General features: G+C 40.6%; 1 protein-coding gene across 2 annotated transcripts in view; it reads left to right on the top strand.

Annotated features, from left to right (window-relative positions):
• The window catches only part of STX6 (syntaxin 6), a 50,430-nt gene that overhangs the window by 25,195 nt on the left and 7,214 nt on the right, over positions 1–18,021 (top strand). For both annotated transcript variants that reach the window (XM_045536007.1, XM_045536006.1), the window contains exons 4-8: positions 2,050–2,112; positions 5,338–5,463; positions 6,715–6,821; positions 9,191–9,285; positions 17,245–17,833. In XM_045536007.1, the coding sequence (XP_045391963.1) occupies positions 2,050–2,112; positions 5,338–5,463; positions 6,715–6,821; positions 9,191–9,285; positions 17,245–17,321 (468 nt within the window). In that variant the 3' untranslated portion in view covers positions 17,322–17,833. The remainder of the gene's footprint in view (positions 1–2,049; positions 2,113–5,337; positions 5,464–6,714; positions 6,822–9,190; positions 9,286–17,244; positions 17,834–18,021) is intronic.

Here is an 18,021-nt window from a genome sequence, read left to right as displayed (position 1 = left end):
GTAGCTGGGACTACAGGCGTGTGTCACCATGCCTGGCTAATTTTTCTATTTTTTGTTGAGACAGGGTCTCGCAGTGTTGCCCAGGCTGGTCTTTAACTCCTGGCCTCAAGTGATCGCCTACTTGGCCTCCCAAAACACTGAGATTATAGCATGAGCTATTGCACCCAGCTGGAACTGCATTTTCTAAAAAATTTTTTTTCATGTTTTCAAAATTTATTTTTTATTGATACTTAATAGATGTACATACTTTCAGGATTCGTGTGATATTTTGATACCTGTGTACAGTGTGTAATGATCAAATCAAGGTAATTGGGATATCCATCACCTTAAACGGTTTTCTTTATGCTGGGAATATTTGAATTATTTTCTTCTATTTTGAAATACACAATTGATTATTGTTAACTGTAGTAACCCTACTGATCTGTTGAACATTGGGTCTTATTTCTTCTAACTGTATTTTTGTACACTTCAATCAACTTATGTTCCAAATCCACCCCCACACTCTTCCCAGCCTCAGGTAGCCACCTGTCTGTTCTCCCCTTTATGAAATCCACTTTTCAAGCTTCTGTATATGAGTGTGAGTGTGCAATATTTGTCTTTCTGTGCCTGGCTTATTTCACTTAACATAATGACCTTAGAGGGCACTGCATTTTTAACAACACCTCAGATGACTGACTCAGGTAAATCACTATGATGTGAGCTCCACGTGGGCAGGGGCCTAATTTATATCATTCACCTGTATGCCTGGCACATGTTAGACATCAGTGTGTATTTGCTAAATGAGTAAATGAGTGCTTTGAAAGTTGAAGCAAGGTGGTTATTATTCAGACTTAACCACAGCAGGAATTATAAAAGCTGTGGCACTGTCTGATCTACTGTTTACTTGTCATGGGGCTTGGAAGAACTTTCTAAAAGTCTCATACCTTAACATGTGCATGTATAAAATTGTCTGCTTGCCAACAGAAAATTATAAAGTATTTTGACAGCTTTTTTTTTTTTTTTTTGGAAAATTGTAGTCATCATGTACTTAGTTCAAATCATTTTATAGTATATTGGATTGTGGTTAAATATGATAAGCAACATTGCTCATATTTAATAAAGTGTTTTGGTTTAGATTAATGAATCTATTCATTTTTCTTTCCATACAAAATGATTTTATATATCATTCTAGAAATTGTGGCATTAGAAATAGGTCATACTTGGCATGAATCCAACTCAGAAATGAGTGACCTGTTATAACAGTACTTGAAAGTATTGATGGTAAATATACTTTATACTAAAGTGCATAGTTTTTTACATATGTTTCTTTTTGTTTTGTTTTGTTTTGTTTGAGACAGTCTCAATCTTGTCACAAAGGCTATTGTGGAGTGGTATCATCGTAGCTCATAGCAACCTCCAGTTCCTGGGTTCAAACAATTCTCGGGCCTCAGCCTCCCAAGTAGCTGGGACTACAGGCGCATGCCACCACACCTGGCTAATTTTTCTTATTTTTTGTAGAGACAGGATTTTGCTCTTGCTCAAGCTGGTTTGAACTCCTGAGCTCAAGCGATCCTTCTGCCTTGGCCTCTCAGAGTGCTAGGATTACAGCCATGAGCCACCATGCCCAGTTGACATAAATGTTTTTTAAAAAGATACTAGCCCTTGAGCACATGAGTTTATGTTTGTACCTCATTTATTAGCTATGTGACTTTCAGAAAGTATCATAGTCTCTCTGGACCTACGTCTCCTCAAACTTAAGATGGAATTAAAATCACCCTTATAGGATTGTTGCAAAAATTGAGTGATACTGTATGTAGGTGTTTACCCAGTAAATGTTAGTTCCCTTCCTCTTTTCTCCTGTTTAACTTTAGCATCCAGGTAACCTCTTTTCAAGGGAATGTCTTTTTATTTCCTTTATTTCTGAATGAAAACAAAAGCCAAAGAAGTCTGTCTTTTTTGTTTAAAAGAAAGTATTAATAAATTATGTGTATTTTGCTAGCGTGTGGAATAGTAACCATGATTTTGTTTAAGGATATTTTTCATTTGTTTTCCCGTCTTCTGTCTCATTAGGACATGAAAGATCAGATGTCAACTTCATCTGTGCAGGCCTTAGCTGAAAGAAAAAATAGACAGGTGAGAAAACATCAGAATATAAGTATCAATCAAAAAAATTCATGGTTAGATATTTGGAATTTAAAAATGCTGACCATCCATGGATCAGGTAACCAAGCAGAAGACCTTTGCATGTCCCTGGAGTGACACTGGGGGACTTTTTGTGAAGGTCCAGGCAGCCTCCCCCAGTGTTAATATCAACTTCTCCCTCCTCTTCCCCCTCTGGTCCTCTCCTCTGGGCTCCCATAGCCATAGCACCTTCTGCTTAGCCTTGTTATAAACTTACCACAGAGTACTTTATTCGTGTGTTTATTCTGCACCTGTTGAGCGCATTCTGTGTGCCAGGCTCTCTGCCAAGGGCTGTAATTACTTATTGTCTCTTTCTCTGCTGGACCCCAGGCTCCTTGAGAATGAGGACGGATTGTGTCTTCTTCTTTTTTTTTAAATCTCTAGCAGTTATTACATTGCCTAGCCATAGAACTCACTAGACATTTAAGAATTGAAATTTGATGGAAAGACATTTGAGGAACCTTAACATGTGTTCAATTAGATCTTCGTTTTAAGTATTTTAAAAAAAATTACACATTTTGGTATATGATTAGAAACTAATTTCTAATTATTAAAATACAGTCCTTTTAGAAAATAATCAATGGTCATCTAGAAATTAGACTTGAATTTAAATTGGGATTTGATTTAGATTCTTTTGGTGAGGTAGAATATTTTTTGTCTGTTGCTAAACTGTTAGAGGATTTTTTTTTTTTTTTGACAGAAGTAGTTTTCTTAAATTCTCTGGATATCCATTTTGCCTAGGAATAAGAAAGACTTTATGAAAAATGATAATATTTGCTTTAGATCACTTATCTTAACCTCATTTTGTTTAGATTCCAGAAAGTTACCAATAGTCTATTTAGTAGCCTCTACTCAAGAAATCAGCTCCACTATTTTTACTAACTAGCAATCAGTACTTTATAACATAAATCCTTTATACCAGTGAATGTTTGTGAGACACTTAATTTTAAAAACAAGTAATATAAGAGATTAAAGAATGGGAGGGTTTTACAAATATCACCTTATTTTCTCTGTTTTTTCCCTGCATTTAATGTTTCAAGTCATTGTTTTATGTTTTTTTCCTTCTTATCTACCCATTTTGCTCTTTTTTTGAACAGTATAGCTAGGAGAAGCCATTAGCTAGTCCAGTTCATCTGGCTCTAACTCTTGAAAGAAGCTAGTGTGTGGCCTCAATCTGACTAATTCAGAGTTCCCTTTTCATTTGTACTTGAGTGTGTAGAAAGTTGAGTGACAGTGCCTGAAGTGACAGCGAGGTGGGTAACACCTATCTTCTGTTACTCTTAATTTGAATGTTTTATTCTCTAATAGTACAGTTGTGCTAATGTAAATAAAATGTGTATTTATACAGTGCCTGTCCAAGTATGGCTTAGAATTTTGTTTTAGGCCACGAGTGAAATGTTGTAGAGTCACAGATTTTCAAGGAATAGCAGGGCCAGGGATCTCCCAGCGCTCAAGTGGGCAGATACCAGGTGTTGTGCTGCTCCCTGCCTCCCAGGCGGCTCCCACTGTGGCACCCATGTGCATCTTCCAGTGCCTGGGGTGCTGTTTCCATCTCTTTCCCATTATTGCAGACTCCTGGGGGTCAGACTGATGAACGCTAAGCTAATTCACAATAAAACTTAGATGACTCATTCCACCTAAGGTGTAGACCATAGAAAACGTAAGAATGATAGCCTTGATTTGGACCCCAGGAGCATCCAAGGCCCTGGTGATGCCCCAGTTCTCCGTCCTTAACCTCACCATGCACTATAGCCTTTTTTTGACTCGAAAAATACTGTCAGTAGGCCCCAGTGTCTTTCATAGATGTCCTTAGAGTCTTTGGATCAGAAGGAGCAGGATGTTTTCAATCTTGACAGCCTTAAGGCCAGGTCAGGGCAGAGCCACCCAGAAAAAGCCTTGGGTGTTCTTTACGCCAGAGGTACTCACCATCCAGCTCTCGCCTGGACTGAAGCCCTGGGCCACTGGAGCTCTCGTAGGAAGAACTTTTAATAACTGAGCTGCTTAGAAACTCTTCTAGTAACTGCCTCAGAACTTAGTGCTCTGCATCCTGAGCTTCCCTGATGATCCTAGTCCCTGAAGTCTGGCCATTTGACAGATTTACCTCTGAAAGTCAGGTGAGGGAAGTCAGTGTCTGTGTGGAAGAAGGGCCTGGAGCTGTTGGAAGAGCTTTCAGATGGAGAACCAAGTAACCAGTCAGGCTTTTAATAGTGCTAGAGATAAAAAGTACCTGGTAAGAATATTTGGCAGCTTTACAAGGGAAAAGAATCTTAGTTGCTAGCATCTTCTGCTTCTTGGTGCAGGGCTGATGTGAACAATTACTTTGACCCAAGGCTTGTGGGGATCTGGTTAGAACCAGCTGCTAAGTTGAGCAATCACGTTCCTGCCTGGCCTCCTCATCTTAAAGGAAGACATACTCATGCTTACCCATTTCTGGCTGCAAACTTTCTTGAATTCACCCTTGGGAAACCTGACCCTGGTGTCTGGGAGCCCTGGTGGAGAACTCAGACTAAGGGCAGCACTTGCTTGGGTTGTCAGGGTTGGGCATTCCTTGTGGTCATACCTGCTTGGTGAGGTAACCCCCAGTTATCATGTAGGAAGGGCTCTGGGTTTTATTCATGGGTAAAACTTGACAGACATTGATGGTTCTTGTGCCTTCTGTGTGTGAGGGGTTATGACTTACCTCTTGTCATCCCAGGGAACTGTACCCTTTCCCCTCAAAAAGCCAAAACTTCCCTTGGTCTTACTTTGGGGGGGGGGGCGGGAAGGAACTCTAGATCTCTGGAATCAGTTTAATTAGTACCTATGGGTCTTTTATGAACTTCTACAAATGCTAGGAAGAGCTCTTCTACAAGAGACTGAATGTTTTTTAAATTGTAATGCAGTATACAGATGGGTATTTGTTGATTTAGCATAGAAATTTATTTGCATTTTAACAGGACAAAGCCCATTTGTGAGGCCCACTGGGAGAGCTTAAAGACAGATAAGGCCCTTCCTGGCATTCCTTAAATTGTACCACACAGGCACCAACCTACACCACTGCATAAAAGCCTGGCTGGCCCAGGGGAAAAATCGATGATGAGAAATGTGAGAACTCTTTAGATCGCTTTTGATGTATCACTTGTTCAGAAATAGTAAGTATTTGTTTCTCCTCCCTCCGGTTATCCCCTGCTCACACAGGCACTGCTGGGAGACAGTGGCAGCCAGAACTGGAACACTGGAACAGCAGATAAATATGGGCGCCTGGATCGAGAGCTCCAGTTAGCCAATTCCCATTTCATCGAGGAGCAGCAAGCACAGCAACAGGTACCTGAGAACCAGTCAGCTGAGGACGGGGTGGTGGGAGGCAGGGAACCTCCCGTACTTCCTCTGCCAACCATGGGCTTTTGTTGCTTAATGACAAGCCGGTTAAATCAGAGCTCATCCTACAGTTGACTGTTACTAAATGTGTAGGAATTGTATGTAAAGGTTTTTAAAATCTTCAGAGCATGACTGCTTTAAGACAACCAAGCTCAGTTAGGTCTCTTAGGAAAAGCAGACCAGATATCTAAAACTGACAGATAAGGCCATTGGTTTTTCAAAAAGAAAACAAAACCTTTTCTCCGGCCTCCATTTGTATACTCAGCTTTTTGTTCATTTCAACAAGGCACTTTCAGAAATAATCTCTCTTGTTTTTTCATTGAAAATTATTGGTTGGTTCCATTATATATAAAAATGACCACTTTGGTAGAGGTTATGGGATAGCAGGAAAGTGAAGTTGATTATGTTTGTGTTGTTTTTGATGTGTAGCTGTATTACTAAAAGGAAGCTAATGATGATGTAGCTGGGGATTGGAGGATCATCAATGCATTGAAAGTATTGGTTCTTAAATGTCATGTTTATGTACAGATGTAGGTTATGTGTTCTTTTGTTCTTCTTCCATTGGCATGTCTGCTTAACCAGCTGTCTACTTAAATTGCTATTAAACCAAGCAACTTTTTTCTGTAAAAAGTGAGGAGGATGCAACCCAATTAAAAGTAAATATTTGTCAGTGAGTAGTTGTCCTTGAGGTAACATACTGCCACAGGGCCTCCTCTGGTTTGTCCTTGAGGAGGGAGGGAAAGACTGTGTGCATAGTTTTCCCACATCCAGAGATTTGCCAGACTGTCTTGTATTTAAGCTGTGGCAGTCTGTTGTGAATTGAGACCTTGATCTTGGCAATAGGCGTCCTCCTCTCAAGCATCCCCCAGGTCTCAGTGGTCATCTGTACGTGTGCTTTCGGCCATTGTCTGTTCTCTTATTGGACTTCAGCCAACCAGAGTAAATCTCTCCTGATGGTTTCAAGCCCCGCTGACTGTTCACAAGTTGGATCAGCAGGAGATATCAGTAGCTTGACAATCCAGCCTTTTGAGCAGTGTGTTCTCTCAGAGGCGACGGTCTGGTCCTTTGATTTCTGGGCTTTGCTTCTGAATGTGAATTGTCCCAAGTTGGCAAAGAAACTAGCAGCTGCTAGAGTGCTAGGCTTGGAACCAGGTAAGATGGATTTTAATTGCTTATTTCCCATTTCTCTGGCACCAGTTGATCGTGGAACAGCAGGATGAGCAGTTGGAGCTGGTCTCTGGCAGCATCGGGGTGCTGAAGAACATGTCCCAGCGCATTGGAGGGGAGCTGGAGGAGCAGGCAGTGTGAGTACTGAGATGCCCCTCTCGCCACAGTGAAATTGAGGGGAAAAGCCATCCTATGAGACCCCTGAAAATCCTGGCAGTCACATGGCTGGTAAACCAAAGCAGTTTTACTTATAACTGCATTTTTATTCTGTTTTACAATAGCCTCCCCCAAAGAAACAAATCTATTTAATAAAATTTACAACAGGATTTAGGTAATTATTTTTAAACACTTGGACAGATAAAAATTCTTCTGAGCGGATACTTGAAATATAGTCATGAATGGGAATGTGAAACAGACAAGGCTCTGTAACCTCTGGAGATTTTTGTTCTAAAGAGAATAGGACATAAGCTAATTTAACTTTATCACCCTATGACTCTCCCGCTACTTTGAACAAAACTTTTTGCTTTGCATCTTAAATTGTAACATTGTTAAATATATAACTCCATTAACAAAAAAATCTTCCCTCAAGAAACAAATAAAAACAAGAAAACATAACTCAGGTTTTGTTTGTTTCCTTAAGAACAGTCTCTTTTACACTCTGAAGTATGATAGCAAAAACATCATTCTTAAATGCTACCACACAATACCTTTACCATTTTACAAATTTTTTTCTGAAGAAAAATAAGACAATTCATCATGATATTTCAGAAACTTTCCTGTCTCAGCCTTATGTTTATTGTTATACATTCATTCATTATAAATTATTATTGGGCACCTGTTCTACACCAGGCCCTCTGGGAGACCCTAGGGATATAGGAGCAAAGAGAAGAGACACTGTCTCTGCTATTCTAATTCCCCACTTACTGGGTGGAACAGATGTTGTATAAATGCAGCAGGTCATCAAGTTATGGCAGTGAAGTGGGAGGGCCATTGAGACTGGGCGAGTGCATGCTGCCTGGAGAGCCCTAACTTAGCCTAGGTCTCAGAGAAAGAGGAGTTTAACTGCAACCTGAAGGATGTGTAGACAGTAGCCAGGTGAAGTGAGAGTCGGTGTGGGGCAGGTGGTGAGGGGAGCATGTGCCAGGAAGAGGAATGCGCACCTGTGAAGACTTAGAGATGTGAAAGTGCTTGGAGCAGAGGTTCCATGCGTCTGGAGGCATAGAACAGACCGTATCAGCTTGGTAAGGAGGTAGGACTTTTTTTTTCTAAGCATGATGGGAGACTGGTAAAGCATGATGGGTGACTGGTAGGAGTGATGGCATGATCAGGTGTTAGAAAGGCCCATCTGTCGGATTTAGATGGTATACGGGAATGGAGCCAGGCAGGAAGCTGGAGTAGCAGGAATCTAGGGACACATGCTTAATTTCAATCTAAAATGGGTCAGAACCCAGTTTAGTTTCAGTTTGGGGTGGGAAGGGACTAATGGCCTAAGCTTCTCTGTTGGTGAGGCAGCCTGGTGGGTAGTCGATAATAGAGTCTGAGACTTCCAGTTAGTGATGGTGAATTGAACACACCCCATATCTCTGCTCTCTCTCCAAAGCCCACAAGAACAATAGTAAAGGGGTTTTCTTTTTAAAAAAGGCATAAAACCTATGGGGACATAGGGCATTGAATAATAAACAATAGCTGTAACATTTTAGATTCTGGAAAGTGGTTAGATCACTCAACAGACCAAAAAAAGCTGAATCCTAAGCTGCCAGAGGGGAACACCAAGAAGCAATGTGAAGCACACCACAAAACTCCTCTGCTGTGAATAGCATTTATTCAGTCACAATAATGTAAATACTGAATGTTGATCTAATCAAATTATGGCACAGTTATGTCAGAGGGGAAGGGAAAGTGGGAAGAATGCAGAGATAAGGAATAAAGTGGGACGAGAGCTAAATCCTACTCTTTTCATACTGCTGAGCTAGTCCTGAGGTACAAGTGTGTTGCTTCCAAAAATGTAGAAAGTACTAAAACAATAGGGTGAGTAGTTGGAAGCCCTTGCCCTTCAAGGAAACAGGTTTTTTGTAAAAAGACCTTTAGGACTATTTGTCTCTTTAAACTGGTGTGTGTATAACTCTGATAAAAATAAAAAGTAAATTAAAAGGGAAAAACATGAGTCTTGGACTTAGACCTGTGCTGTCCAGTATAACAGCCACTAGCCACATGTGGCTATGGAGTCAGTGAAATGCGGCCAACTGGAATTGAAACGTGCTGCAAGTGTGAAGTGCACTCTGGACTTTGAAGACTTAGTATAGAAAAATGTAAAATCCCTAGAATTCCAAAACCGAAATCATATCTTATCCCAAGGATTTTGGATAATAGATTGGAGTCCTGAATCCCAATGTTGCCTATTTTATATTTGCTAAAATGGAAGCTTAGATCCTATTAATTCATGGCCAGTGCATTGCCAAGTCTTTGCCCTTAACCAGCTACCTTGTGTGTCTGCTTCTCTCTCTAGTATGTTGGATGATTTCTCTCATGAGTTGGAGAGCACTCAGTCTCGACTGGACAATGTGATGAAGAAACTTGCAAAAGTGTCTCACATGACCAGTGGTATGTATGGTGTTTAAAGCTTAAGAATTTTTCTGTCTCAAAAAAAAAAAAAAAAAAGAATTTGTACTTAGTTCTAGATGCTCTGTCGGGAGTGGGGGTTCTCTCACAGCTGTGCCCATGCAGATCCTTTTCCTGTGGCATGTTTTTCTGTGGTGCTTTAGGATCAGAGAATGGAAAACTCACACGTACAGGCCTTCTACTTGTAGCCTGGACTTGGGAAAAGATCTTTGTGCTCCCCCTACCCTATTTGGTGGTTTTTCCCCCAGTGGAGCAACTTTGTTTGCAATTACAAAAGCCTTTTTTTTTATTTACTTCCTTGTCAAAATAGGAAATTTATTTAAGATAGTAATGAAGAAGCCAGTTACTGTTTCTCCTGAGCATGCTTTCATTGATAAAACACCTAGTACTTCAGAATACAATGGCCTTGTACATCTAATTTAAATTGTTATTTTTAAATCCATAATGAAATATTTCTAGCGAATTGGGCCGGGTGTGGTCTCTCATGCCTATAAATCGTAGCGCTCTAGGAGAACAAGGCCGGAGGATCACTTGCAGTCAGGAGTTCAAAGACCAGCCTGAGCTAGAGCAAGACCCCGTCTCTACTGAAAATAGAAAAAATTAGCCAGGCAATTAAAAATAGAAAAAAGAAAAAAAAATTAGCCAGGCATAGTGGCATGTGCACACCTGTAGTCCCAGCTGCTTGGGAGGCTGAGGCAGGAGGATGGCTTGAGCCCAGGAGTTTGAGGTTGCTGTGAGCTAGGCACTCTAGAGTACCATGGCGCTCTAGCCTGGGCAACAAAACGAGACACTGTCTCAAAAAAAAAAAAAAAATATATATATATATATATATTTCCAGCAAATCTGCACCAGGATGGGGATGAAAAAGTAACAATTTTCAAATGAGTTACTATATAAGATATGTTCCAGTGACTCTTTTTTAAGTGGAATCATTTTACTTATTTATTTATTCTTAATTTCAGAGTATTATGGGGGTACAAACACTTTGGTTACATAAATTGTCTTTGCACTGCTCGAGTTAGAGCTACAAGCATGCCCATCCCCCAGACAGCGTGCACCACATCCGTTAGATGTGAATTTACCCATCTCCTCCTCCCCCTCCCACCTGCCCCGACACCCTATGAGTTACTTCTCATATGTGTACACTGGTGTTGATTGATTAGTACCAATTTAGCGGTGAGTACATGTGGTGTTTGTTTTTCTATTCTTGTGATACTTCACTTAGAAGAATGGGCTCCACCTCCATCCAAGATAATACAATAGGTGGTTCACTTTTTTTAATGGCTGAGTAGTAGTCCATAGTATACAGTTGTGAATTGTGCTGCTACAAACATTGGAGTGCAGATGTCTTTTTTATAGAATGTCTTTTTTTCCTTTGAGTAGATACCCAGTAGTGGGATTGCTGGATCAAATGGTAGTTCTGCTTTTAGTTCTCTGAAGTATCTCCATACTCCTTTCCTTAGAGGTTGTACTAATTTGCAGTCCCACGAGCAGTGTATGAGTGTTCCTGTCTCTCCACATCCATGCCAACATTTGTTGTTTTGGAACTTTTTGTAAAAGTCGTTCTCACTGGAGTTAAGTGATGTCTCATTGTGGTTCTGATTTGCATTTACCTGATGATTAGAGATGTGGAGCATTTTTTCATATATTTGTTGGCATTAGTCTGTCTTCTTTTGAAAAGTTTCTGTTCATGTCTTTTGCCCACTTTTTAATGAGGTTGTTTGATTATTTGATTACTACAACCCACCTCGCCTATTACATGGAAAATAATATTTTTAAAATCAAAGAAAATCCAGTATCTCTTCCTTATCTAGTGGGGGTGGCTTGGTGGAAGGAGGAACTGAGGTATTCCTTGAGGTAATTTGAGTATTCTTGGACAGTAGAACCGTCTCCCACATTAGAACTTTCCTGTTTCTTGATACCTTATTCTTTTGTTGGTTTCTTACTGTCAGGTACATGTTATAAGGTCTAATGGGTTAGTCTTTTAAGACAAGATTTAAATACTTACGTATGTTTACTTTTCAGAAGCTTATTAACTCATAGTCAAGTTACATTGTGGTTCTCTGGGACTCAGTTTCTTATCTATAAAAATAGGTTGATTCCTACCTCTCCAGGTCATTGTGAGGATTAAATGAAATAATTATAATGTAAAAGTGTTCAACAGTGTCTACCTTATATTAGTATTTAGTAAATGTTTTTTAAGAATTATAAGGCAACAGATGGCCCCAAGGGGAAAAGGCCCAATTATGTACAAAACAAAGGGAAGCTCATAGCTAGAGTTATTTCCTTCTTTCTCTCCAGGGGCAATTATCTTTGTGCTTCTAGCAGGCTCTTCATTGCCTGAAGCTCTGCATAGATGGGAAGCAGGCACCAGCTTAGTTGTCTGTCACACACTCAGAGAAAGGTTTGCAGTCTTCTTTCTAAGTCCCTCTGTTCTGTGCACTTCCACCCCACCCCTCTACTTTAAAAAAAAAAAAAGGCTTTAATGAAGTATTATATAACCAATTTAAACACCAGGCCTCTCTGTCTTGTATGTAGTAGTCGCAAAGTCAAGTAGCTACTTCAGCACCAGTTTTGTTTGGGGAAGAGCAAGTGAACAAAGATGTACTGTGTCTTTGTTTCTCAGCATTCTGGGTATGAATAATTTAGAAAACTACTTGCATTGTGATAAGCAGCTCACTGTGTATATAAATAGCACTGAGGCTTGCTTATGCTTTATTCTACTTTCTCCCAAAAGGAAAGTTTGGAAAGCAAAGTATGAACTTTGGTTATATTTATATAAGAAAAAGAGTCAGGAAACAGAGCAGTTAGCCTGAAAGGCACTTCATTTTTGACAGGTTGCCTGTGTTTTCACTGTAATCTTTACTTGCAACCAAAAGAAATATTGCTAAGGGCCTCCTCCTGCTTGGTGGTGTCTGCTTCAATTTGATGACCAGACAATTTGTAATTTGTCTATGTTCTTTTCCATACATTTTGCAAAAGTTCACTGCTTTTCAATCAAACCTGTGTCTAAAAAAGGAAATGTATCAAGGCACACCAAAGTTTGAGTAGTAATAAACACACAGGTTCCACAGGTCTCGAGAGGCAGAACATCTGCTCCTTCACTTGGCTGGCTGCTTCATGGGCAGAAACCAGCCAGGACTCATGTACTTTTTTGAATGACCCAAGAGAGACACTAATTGCATTATTTGCCTACCCAGAGAAGTATATTTTTTTGAGTAGATACAAAGTTTCTTTCCCCCTTACTTTCCAGCACTGGATTCCTCTTTTCTCTTTAGGGTAAGAAAATATTTTGAGAGAGAGAAAAAAACTATTGGAGTTCCCTTTGTTCCCCTCTGACTTTTTGAGGCAGGTCCTGGAGCTTGCAAAGCTGCTTAAAACTTTTCAGTTGAGGACACAGAAGCCCCTGTGGTTAGTACCTGTTCATTCTATGTGGGAAGCCTTTTGGAGAAGTGCCAGGGGGAAGTCTGCTAGGGTAACAGCGCCCTGGAGTTACCTAGTTCAAGCTTCTTAGAAGCAACTTACCACTTCAAAGGAAATGGCTTTAAAGGAGCATTCTTGGGTTGTGCCAGCTTGTGTAATGTATGTTTCTCCTTGGTAAAAACCCCTATTTAAGGCAGTTGCAGAAGAGAGGGTGATTGGAGGTGATAGGAGTCTTGGGTAGAGGCTGATGAAAAGCCAAAAAGTAGAAATCTGGTTCAGTGTGGGAATCTGGCGCACTGAGAATGGTGAGATGCCTGGGGAGAGGCAGTCAACACAGGAGTGGGTGTGAGGTTGGGGAAGGGAAGCAGTTACTTCTGTTTTTGTCCTGGAAGAGCATCAACTAATCATTCTAAAGAGAGTAGTTTTAAGTTATTGTAAGCATTTTTTCTTTCTTTTTTAATTAATAGATTTTACTTTTTAGAGCAGTTTTAGGTTTACAGAAAAATTGAGTGGAAAATAGAGAGTTCCCATATGCTCCCTCTCCCCCAACACGTAACAACCTCCCCTGTTACCACATCCCACATCCCAGTGTTACAGTCAGTGAACCTGCACTGACAAGTCGTTAATCATCCTCAAAGTCCATAGTTTACATTAGGGTTCACTTTTTTTATTGATTAATAATAGATGTACATATTTTCAGGGTACATGTGATAAGGGTTCACCCTTGATGCTGTATATTCTATGAGTTTTGATAAATGTATAATATTATAACATATATCCACAATTATAGTATCCTACAGAATAGTTTCACTGCCCTAAAAATCCTCTGTGCTCCTATTCAGCCCTTCCTCCCTGTAAGCCCCTGGCAACCACTGATCCTTTTACTGTCTCCATAATTTTGCCTTTTCAGCCATGCATATAGTTGGGATCGTATAGTACGGAGCCTTCTCTCAGATTGGCTTCTCTCAGTAATATCTAAGTTTCCTCTATACTTTTTCATGGCTTGATAGCTCATTTCTCATTTAGCACTGAATATTCCATTGTCTGGATGTATCATGGTTTATCCATTCACCTAGTGAAGGTCATCCTAGTTGCTTCTAAGTTTTGGCAATTATGAATAAAGCTACCGTAAAAATCCATGTGCAGATTTTTATGTGGACATAAGTTTTTAGTTCATTTGGGTAAGTAATAAGGAGTGCAGTTGCTGGATGGCAATGGTAAGAGTATGTTTAGTTTTGTAGGAAACTGCCAAACCATCTTCCGAAGTGGCTATACCATTCTGCATTTCCAACACGTCCTGTTCCACATCATTGACAGCATTTGATGTTGTTGCTGTTTGGGGTTTTGGCCATCCTAAATAGATGTGTATTATATCTCGTTTTCATTTGTATTTTCCTAATGACGTGTGATGTTGGACATCTTTTCGTATACTTATTGGCTGTGTCTTTTTGAGATGTCTGTTCAGGTCTTTTGCCCATTTTTTAATTGGGTTGTTAGTTTTCTTATTGGTGAGTTTTACAGGTTCTTTGTATATTCTGGATAACAGTCCTTTATTACATGTGTCTTTTGCAAATATTTTATCTCAGTCTGTGGCTTATCTTAAGCAGAAGTTTCAAATTTTAATGAAGTCCCAATTATTTCTTTCATATGTAGTGCCTTTGGTGTTGTATCTAAAAAGTCATTGCCATACCCAAGGTCATCTAGGTTTTCTCCTGTTATCTTCTAGGAGTTTTATAGTTTGACATTTTACATATAGGTCTGCGATCTATGTTGGGTTGATTTTTGTGAAGGGTGTAAGGTCTGTGTCTAGATTTTTTTTTGCATGTGGATGTCCAATTGTTTCAACACCATTTTACTGAAAAGACTGTCTTTGTTGTATTGCCTTTGCTACTTTGTCAAAGATCAGTTGACTGTATTTATGTGGGCTTATTTCTGGGCTGACTGTTACATGGATCTATTTGTCTATGCCATTAATTCCACACTGTCTTGATTAATGTTATAGTAAGTCTTGTACCACAGTTCTTGGATAATCTGTGCCTTTTTTTTTTGGTCTTTTTTTCTCTTTGCTTTCTAGTTTTGGAGGTTCTATTGATACATGCTAAAGCTCAAAGATTCCTTCCTCAGTCATGTCCAGTGTACTAATGAGCCCATCAAAGGCATCCTTCATTCTTGTTATAGTGTTTTTGATCTGTAACATTTCTTTTTGATTCTCTCCTAGAATTTCCATCTCTCTGCTTACATTATCCTTGTGTTCTTACATCTTGTCTACTTTTTCCATTAAGGCCCATAGCATATTAATCATAATTTTTAAAAATTGCTCATCTGCCATTTGTCTGTTTCTGATGTTTGTTCAGTCTCTTCATACTGTTGTTTTTTTGCCTTTTAGTTTTTTGTCAAAAGATAAACATGATATACTGGGTAAAAGGAACTGTGGTAAATAGACCTTTAGTAATGCGGTGGTGAAGTGTATGGGGTGGCGGGGGGCATGTGATAGTCTCATGACTGGGTCTCTGCCTGTTGGTGAGCCTGTGCCCCTGGCTGTGAACTTCACCAGGGCTGCTCAGTGTCTCCAGCCTTAGGGGAACAGGATGGTTAGAGTGGGCTGCGGTTGGGCATTTATTTCCCTTCCCCGGGTCAGTTAGGCCCTGATAAAACCCCCAGCAGGTTAGCCTCTGGTTAGATAAGTTTCTCCTGAGGGTGAACTTTGTTAAGAACAGAGTGTTCCCGCATATTTCAAAATGGTTTTTCCCCCCTCCACCTGCTGGAAGCATGAGGGGATTTGTCTCCTAGTCGAGCTCCTGGAAGGAAAACTCCCAAAAATGTGAGGGGCCCCTTTTGACCACATCCCCTGGAGTTTTTTTTAATCTCAGACTTGTCTACATTGAGCCTTCAGTGGCTCATCAGTTGTAGTGGGGTTTCCCTGCCCTGGTGCTGGTTCCCTGGGTTTCTGCTCTGGTAAGTTGTGGTTCCTGTATCTGCCTGTAGGTGTCTCCAGCTTTAGGGGTAGCAATTTCTCTTGTGACCTCACTTCTCTGATGGATCTAAGAAAGGTTGCTTTTTCAGTTTGTTCAGCTTTTTACTTGTTATTAGAACAGAGTGGTGACTTCTAAGCTCTTTACATGCCAGACCAGAAATTGGAAATCTAACATTTTTAAATAGATTTTAAAAATGCTAGATATTCAAAGTTTTGCTGACCACTGAAGTAATTGTTAAACAGGTTAAAAGTGTTTTCTTTAGTAGGCCACCTCTGCCTCCCCAGGCCCTTCGGAATAGTCCTGCTTCAGAAGAGGAATGAAGAAACTTGGGGTCTTTGTCCTAACCAGTTACTGATTACCAAATGAGTTTCTGGCATGTCTGAGGTGGACCAAGCTGATCAACATTTAGGACATACTTGCTTTACTTAGTGGAGAGTGTTGCAATCTATTTTTCTAGAATCAAATCTTTTTAAAATGTGATTCTCAATGGCTTTCAAATGAACTTTAATGAATCAGTGTATCTTTCTATTTCTACTTAAATGGAACTCATTCCTAGTAGTTGAACTGCATTTTCATAGGCTAGTGAATTCTTTTATTAGTCTGACCTTTTGTGGAAGGCACCAGGACTCATCTGTGGAAAGACTGCTTGGTCTTTCTGCATCTCCCCAAATTAAGGAAGCATCCTGGTGTTGACAGCATCCTCCATGCATCAAGCTTGGGCACTGCACAGCGTGTGTATGATGGTGTTCTTGTTTTAGTTCTCACAACAGGCCTGCAAGGCAGCTGTTGTAGAGTTACAGGACTATAGGATTGTGGGCTGGAGCAGGGTTCTTCCTGGGGCCTTTCTGGGTCCTTCTGTCCCACAGGCTCTCCCTGCTCTCAACATTTGGATGGACTCTAGCCACTTTTTGCCTGTTCTAAATTGTTGGTAGGGTAAAAAGTTTCAGAAAAGACATTCTGCTTTCATTTACAGGTGAGCTGTATAAGTTAACACAGTTACTGGTTAAGTAATCTTGTTTGACTAGGTGTGGTGTGAAATTAATCATGCTCTCTCACTGGAGCTTGCTTTTTCAGCTGTTTATTCCTAAAGTGACCAGTAGTAGCTTTCATCTCCTTTCCCTCCTCCCATTATGCTCTTTGAGGAAAAATATGATGATTGTTGAATTAAATGACTTGACTTTGGTGAGAGATTAAAGCAGACAGACTTTAATCTGTAACACCAGTGCCAACACCTTTTTCAGGGATAAGCTAACCACCAGTAGAAAGCAAAGATCCACATATTTTAGTTAAAGACCTGAGACACAAAGCATGTACTTACTACGAGGCACGTTTCCAGGGGACTGGCAAAGTTGTGAATGCACATGAAGTGCAGAACAGCTGTAGAGTAGCAGCCTCCTGGGCAAGTTCAAGATCCTCTCTGCCCCCATCATTTGCACATTCTGTCCCTTTTCTGCTTCAGAGGTATTGTCTTAAATTCCATGTAACTGTATCTTGGAGAAAGTGGAATCCCTGAGAGAGCTAATTCTCATGTCCTGCCTTCCAGATCGGCGCCAGTGGTGTGCCATAGCCATCCTCTTTGCAGTCCTGTTGATCGTCCTGATCCTCTTCTTAGTGCTGTGATGGTGTGGCCTGAGGGTGCAAGTTCCTCCTGCACGTGAACCAAGGGGAGGAGAAGCGAGCACATGCGACGTTGCTGTCTACTCACATTCCTCTCCTGGAAACATATCGCTGCACTGACTTTTCTCTGTATGACCCCACAATTGAGACAGCTCCTCCGTCCCAGCGCTGGAAGGGCCAGTGGGAAGAGGAAATAGACGACTGCACTCGTGGTGCTGGCTGGATGACAAATGCCCCGTGCCGCCTGTCCTGTTCTGAGGTGCTGGCTGGATGACAAATGCCCCGTGCCGCCTGTCCTGTTCTGAGGACAACTAGCCACTGCTTTGCCTCCATGGACCTTGTTCCCTGAGGAGGGACTCTGAATAATCCAGAAAAATTAGCAGATTCCACTAGTGTTTTGCTGTGCTCATTCCATGCATCCTTGGCAGCTGTTTTCTTCTGCTCAGACCCTTCCCCTGCTCAGGCAGTGCACTGCTGTCCCATCAAAAGAAACCTGTCGGGAACGCGAGCTTCTGGTATGTTTCATTTCCCATTGCTGTAGCGTTTCTCAGCCCCTGAGAGCTGATGATTATTGAGGACAGAGGCTCAGAACCAGTTTGTGGCAGAAAATGCAGTGTTCCATTTTTCAGGGATAAATGATGATATAAAATTGCTTTTCCAGGTGCATTTCTTTGTGGTAGGATAACTAATGGAAAGGAATGAA

This window comes from Lemur catta, chromosome 23 (genome assembly GCF_020740605.2).
Source record: "Lemur catta isolate mLemCat1 chromosome 23, mLemCat1.pri, whole genome shotgun sequence".
NCBI lineage: Eukaryota > Metazoa > Chordata > Mammalia > Primates > Lemuridae > Lemur > Lemur catta.
This window is presented reverse-complemented; position numbering and strand designations above follow the sequence as displayed.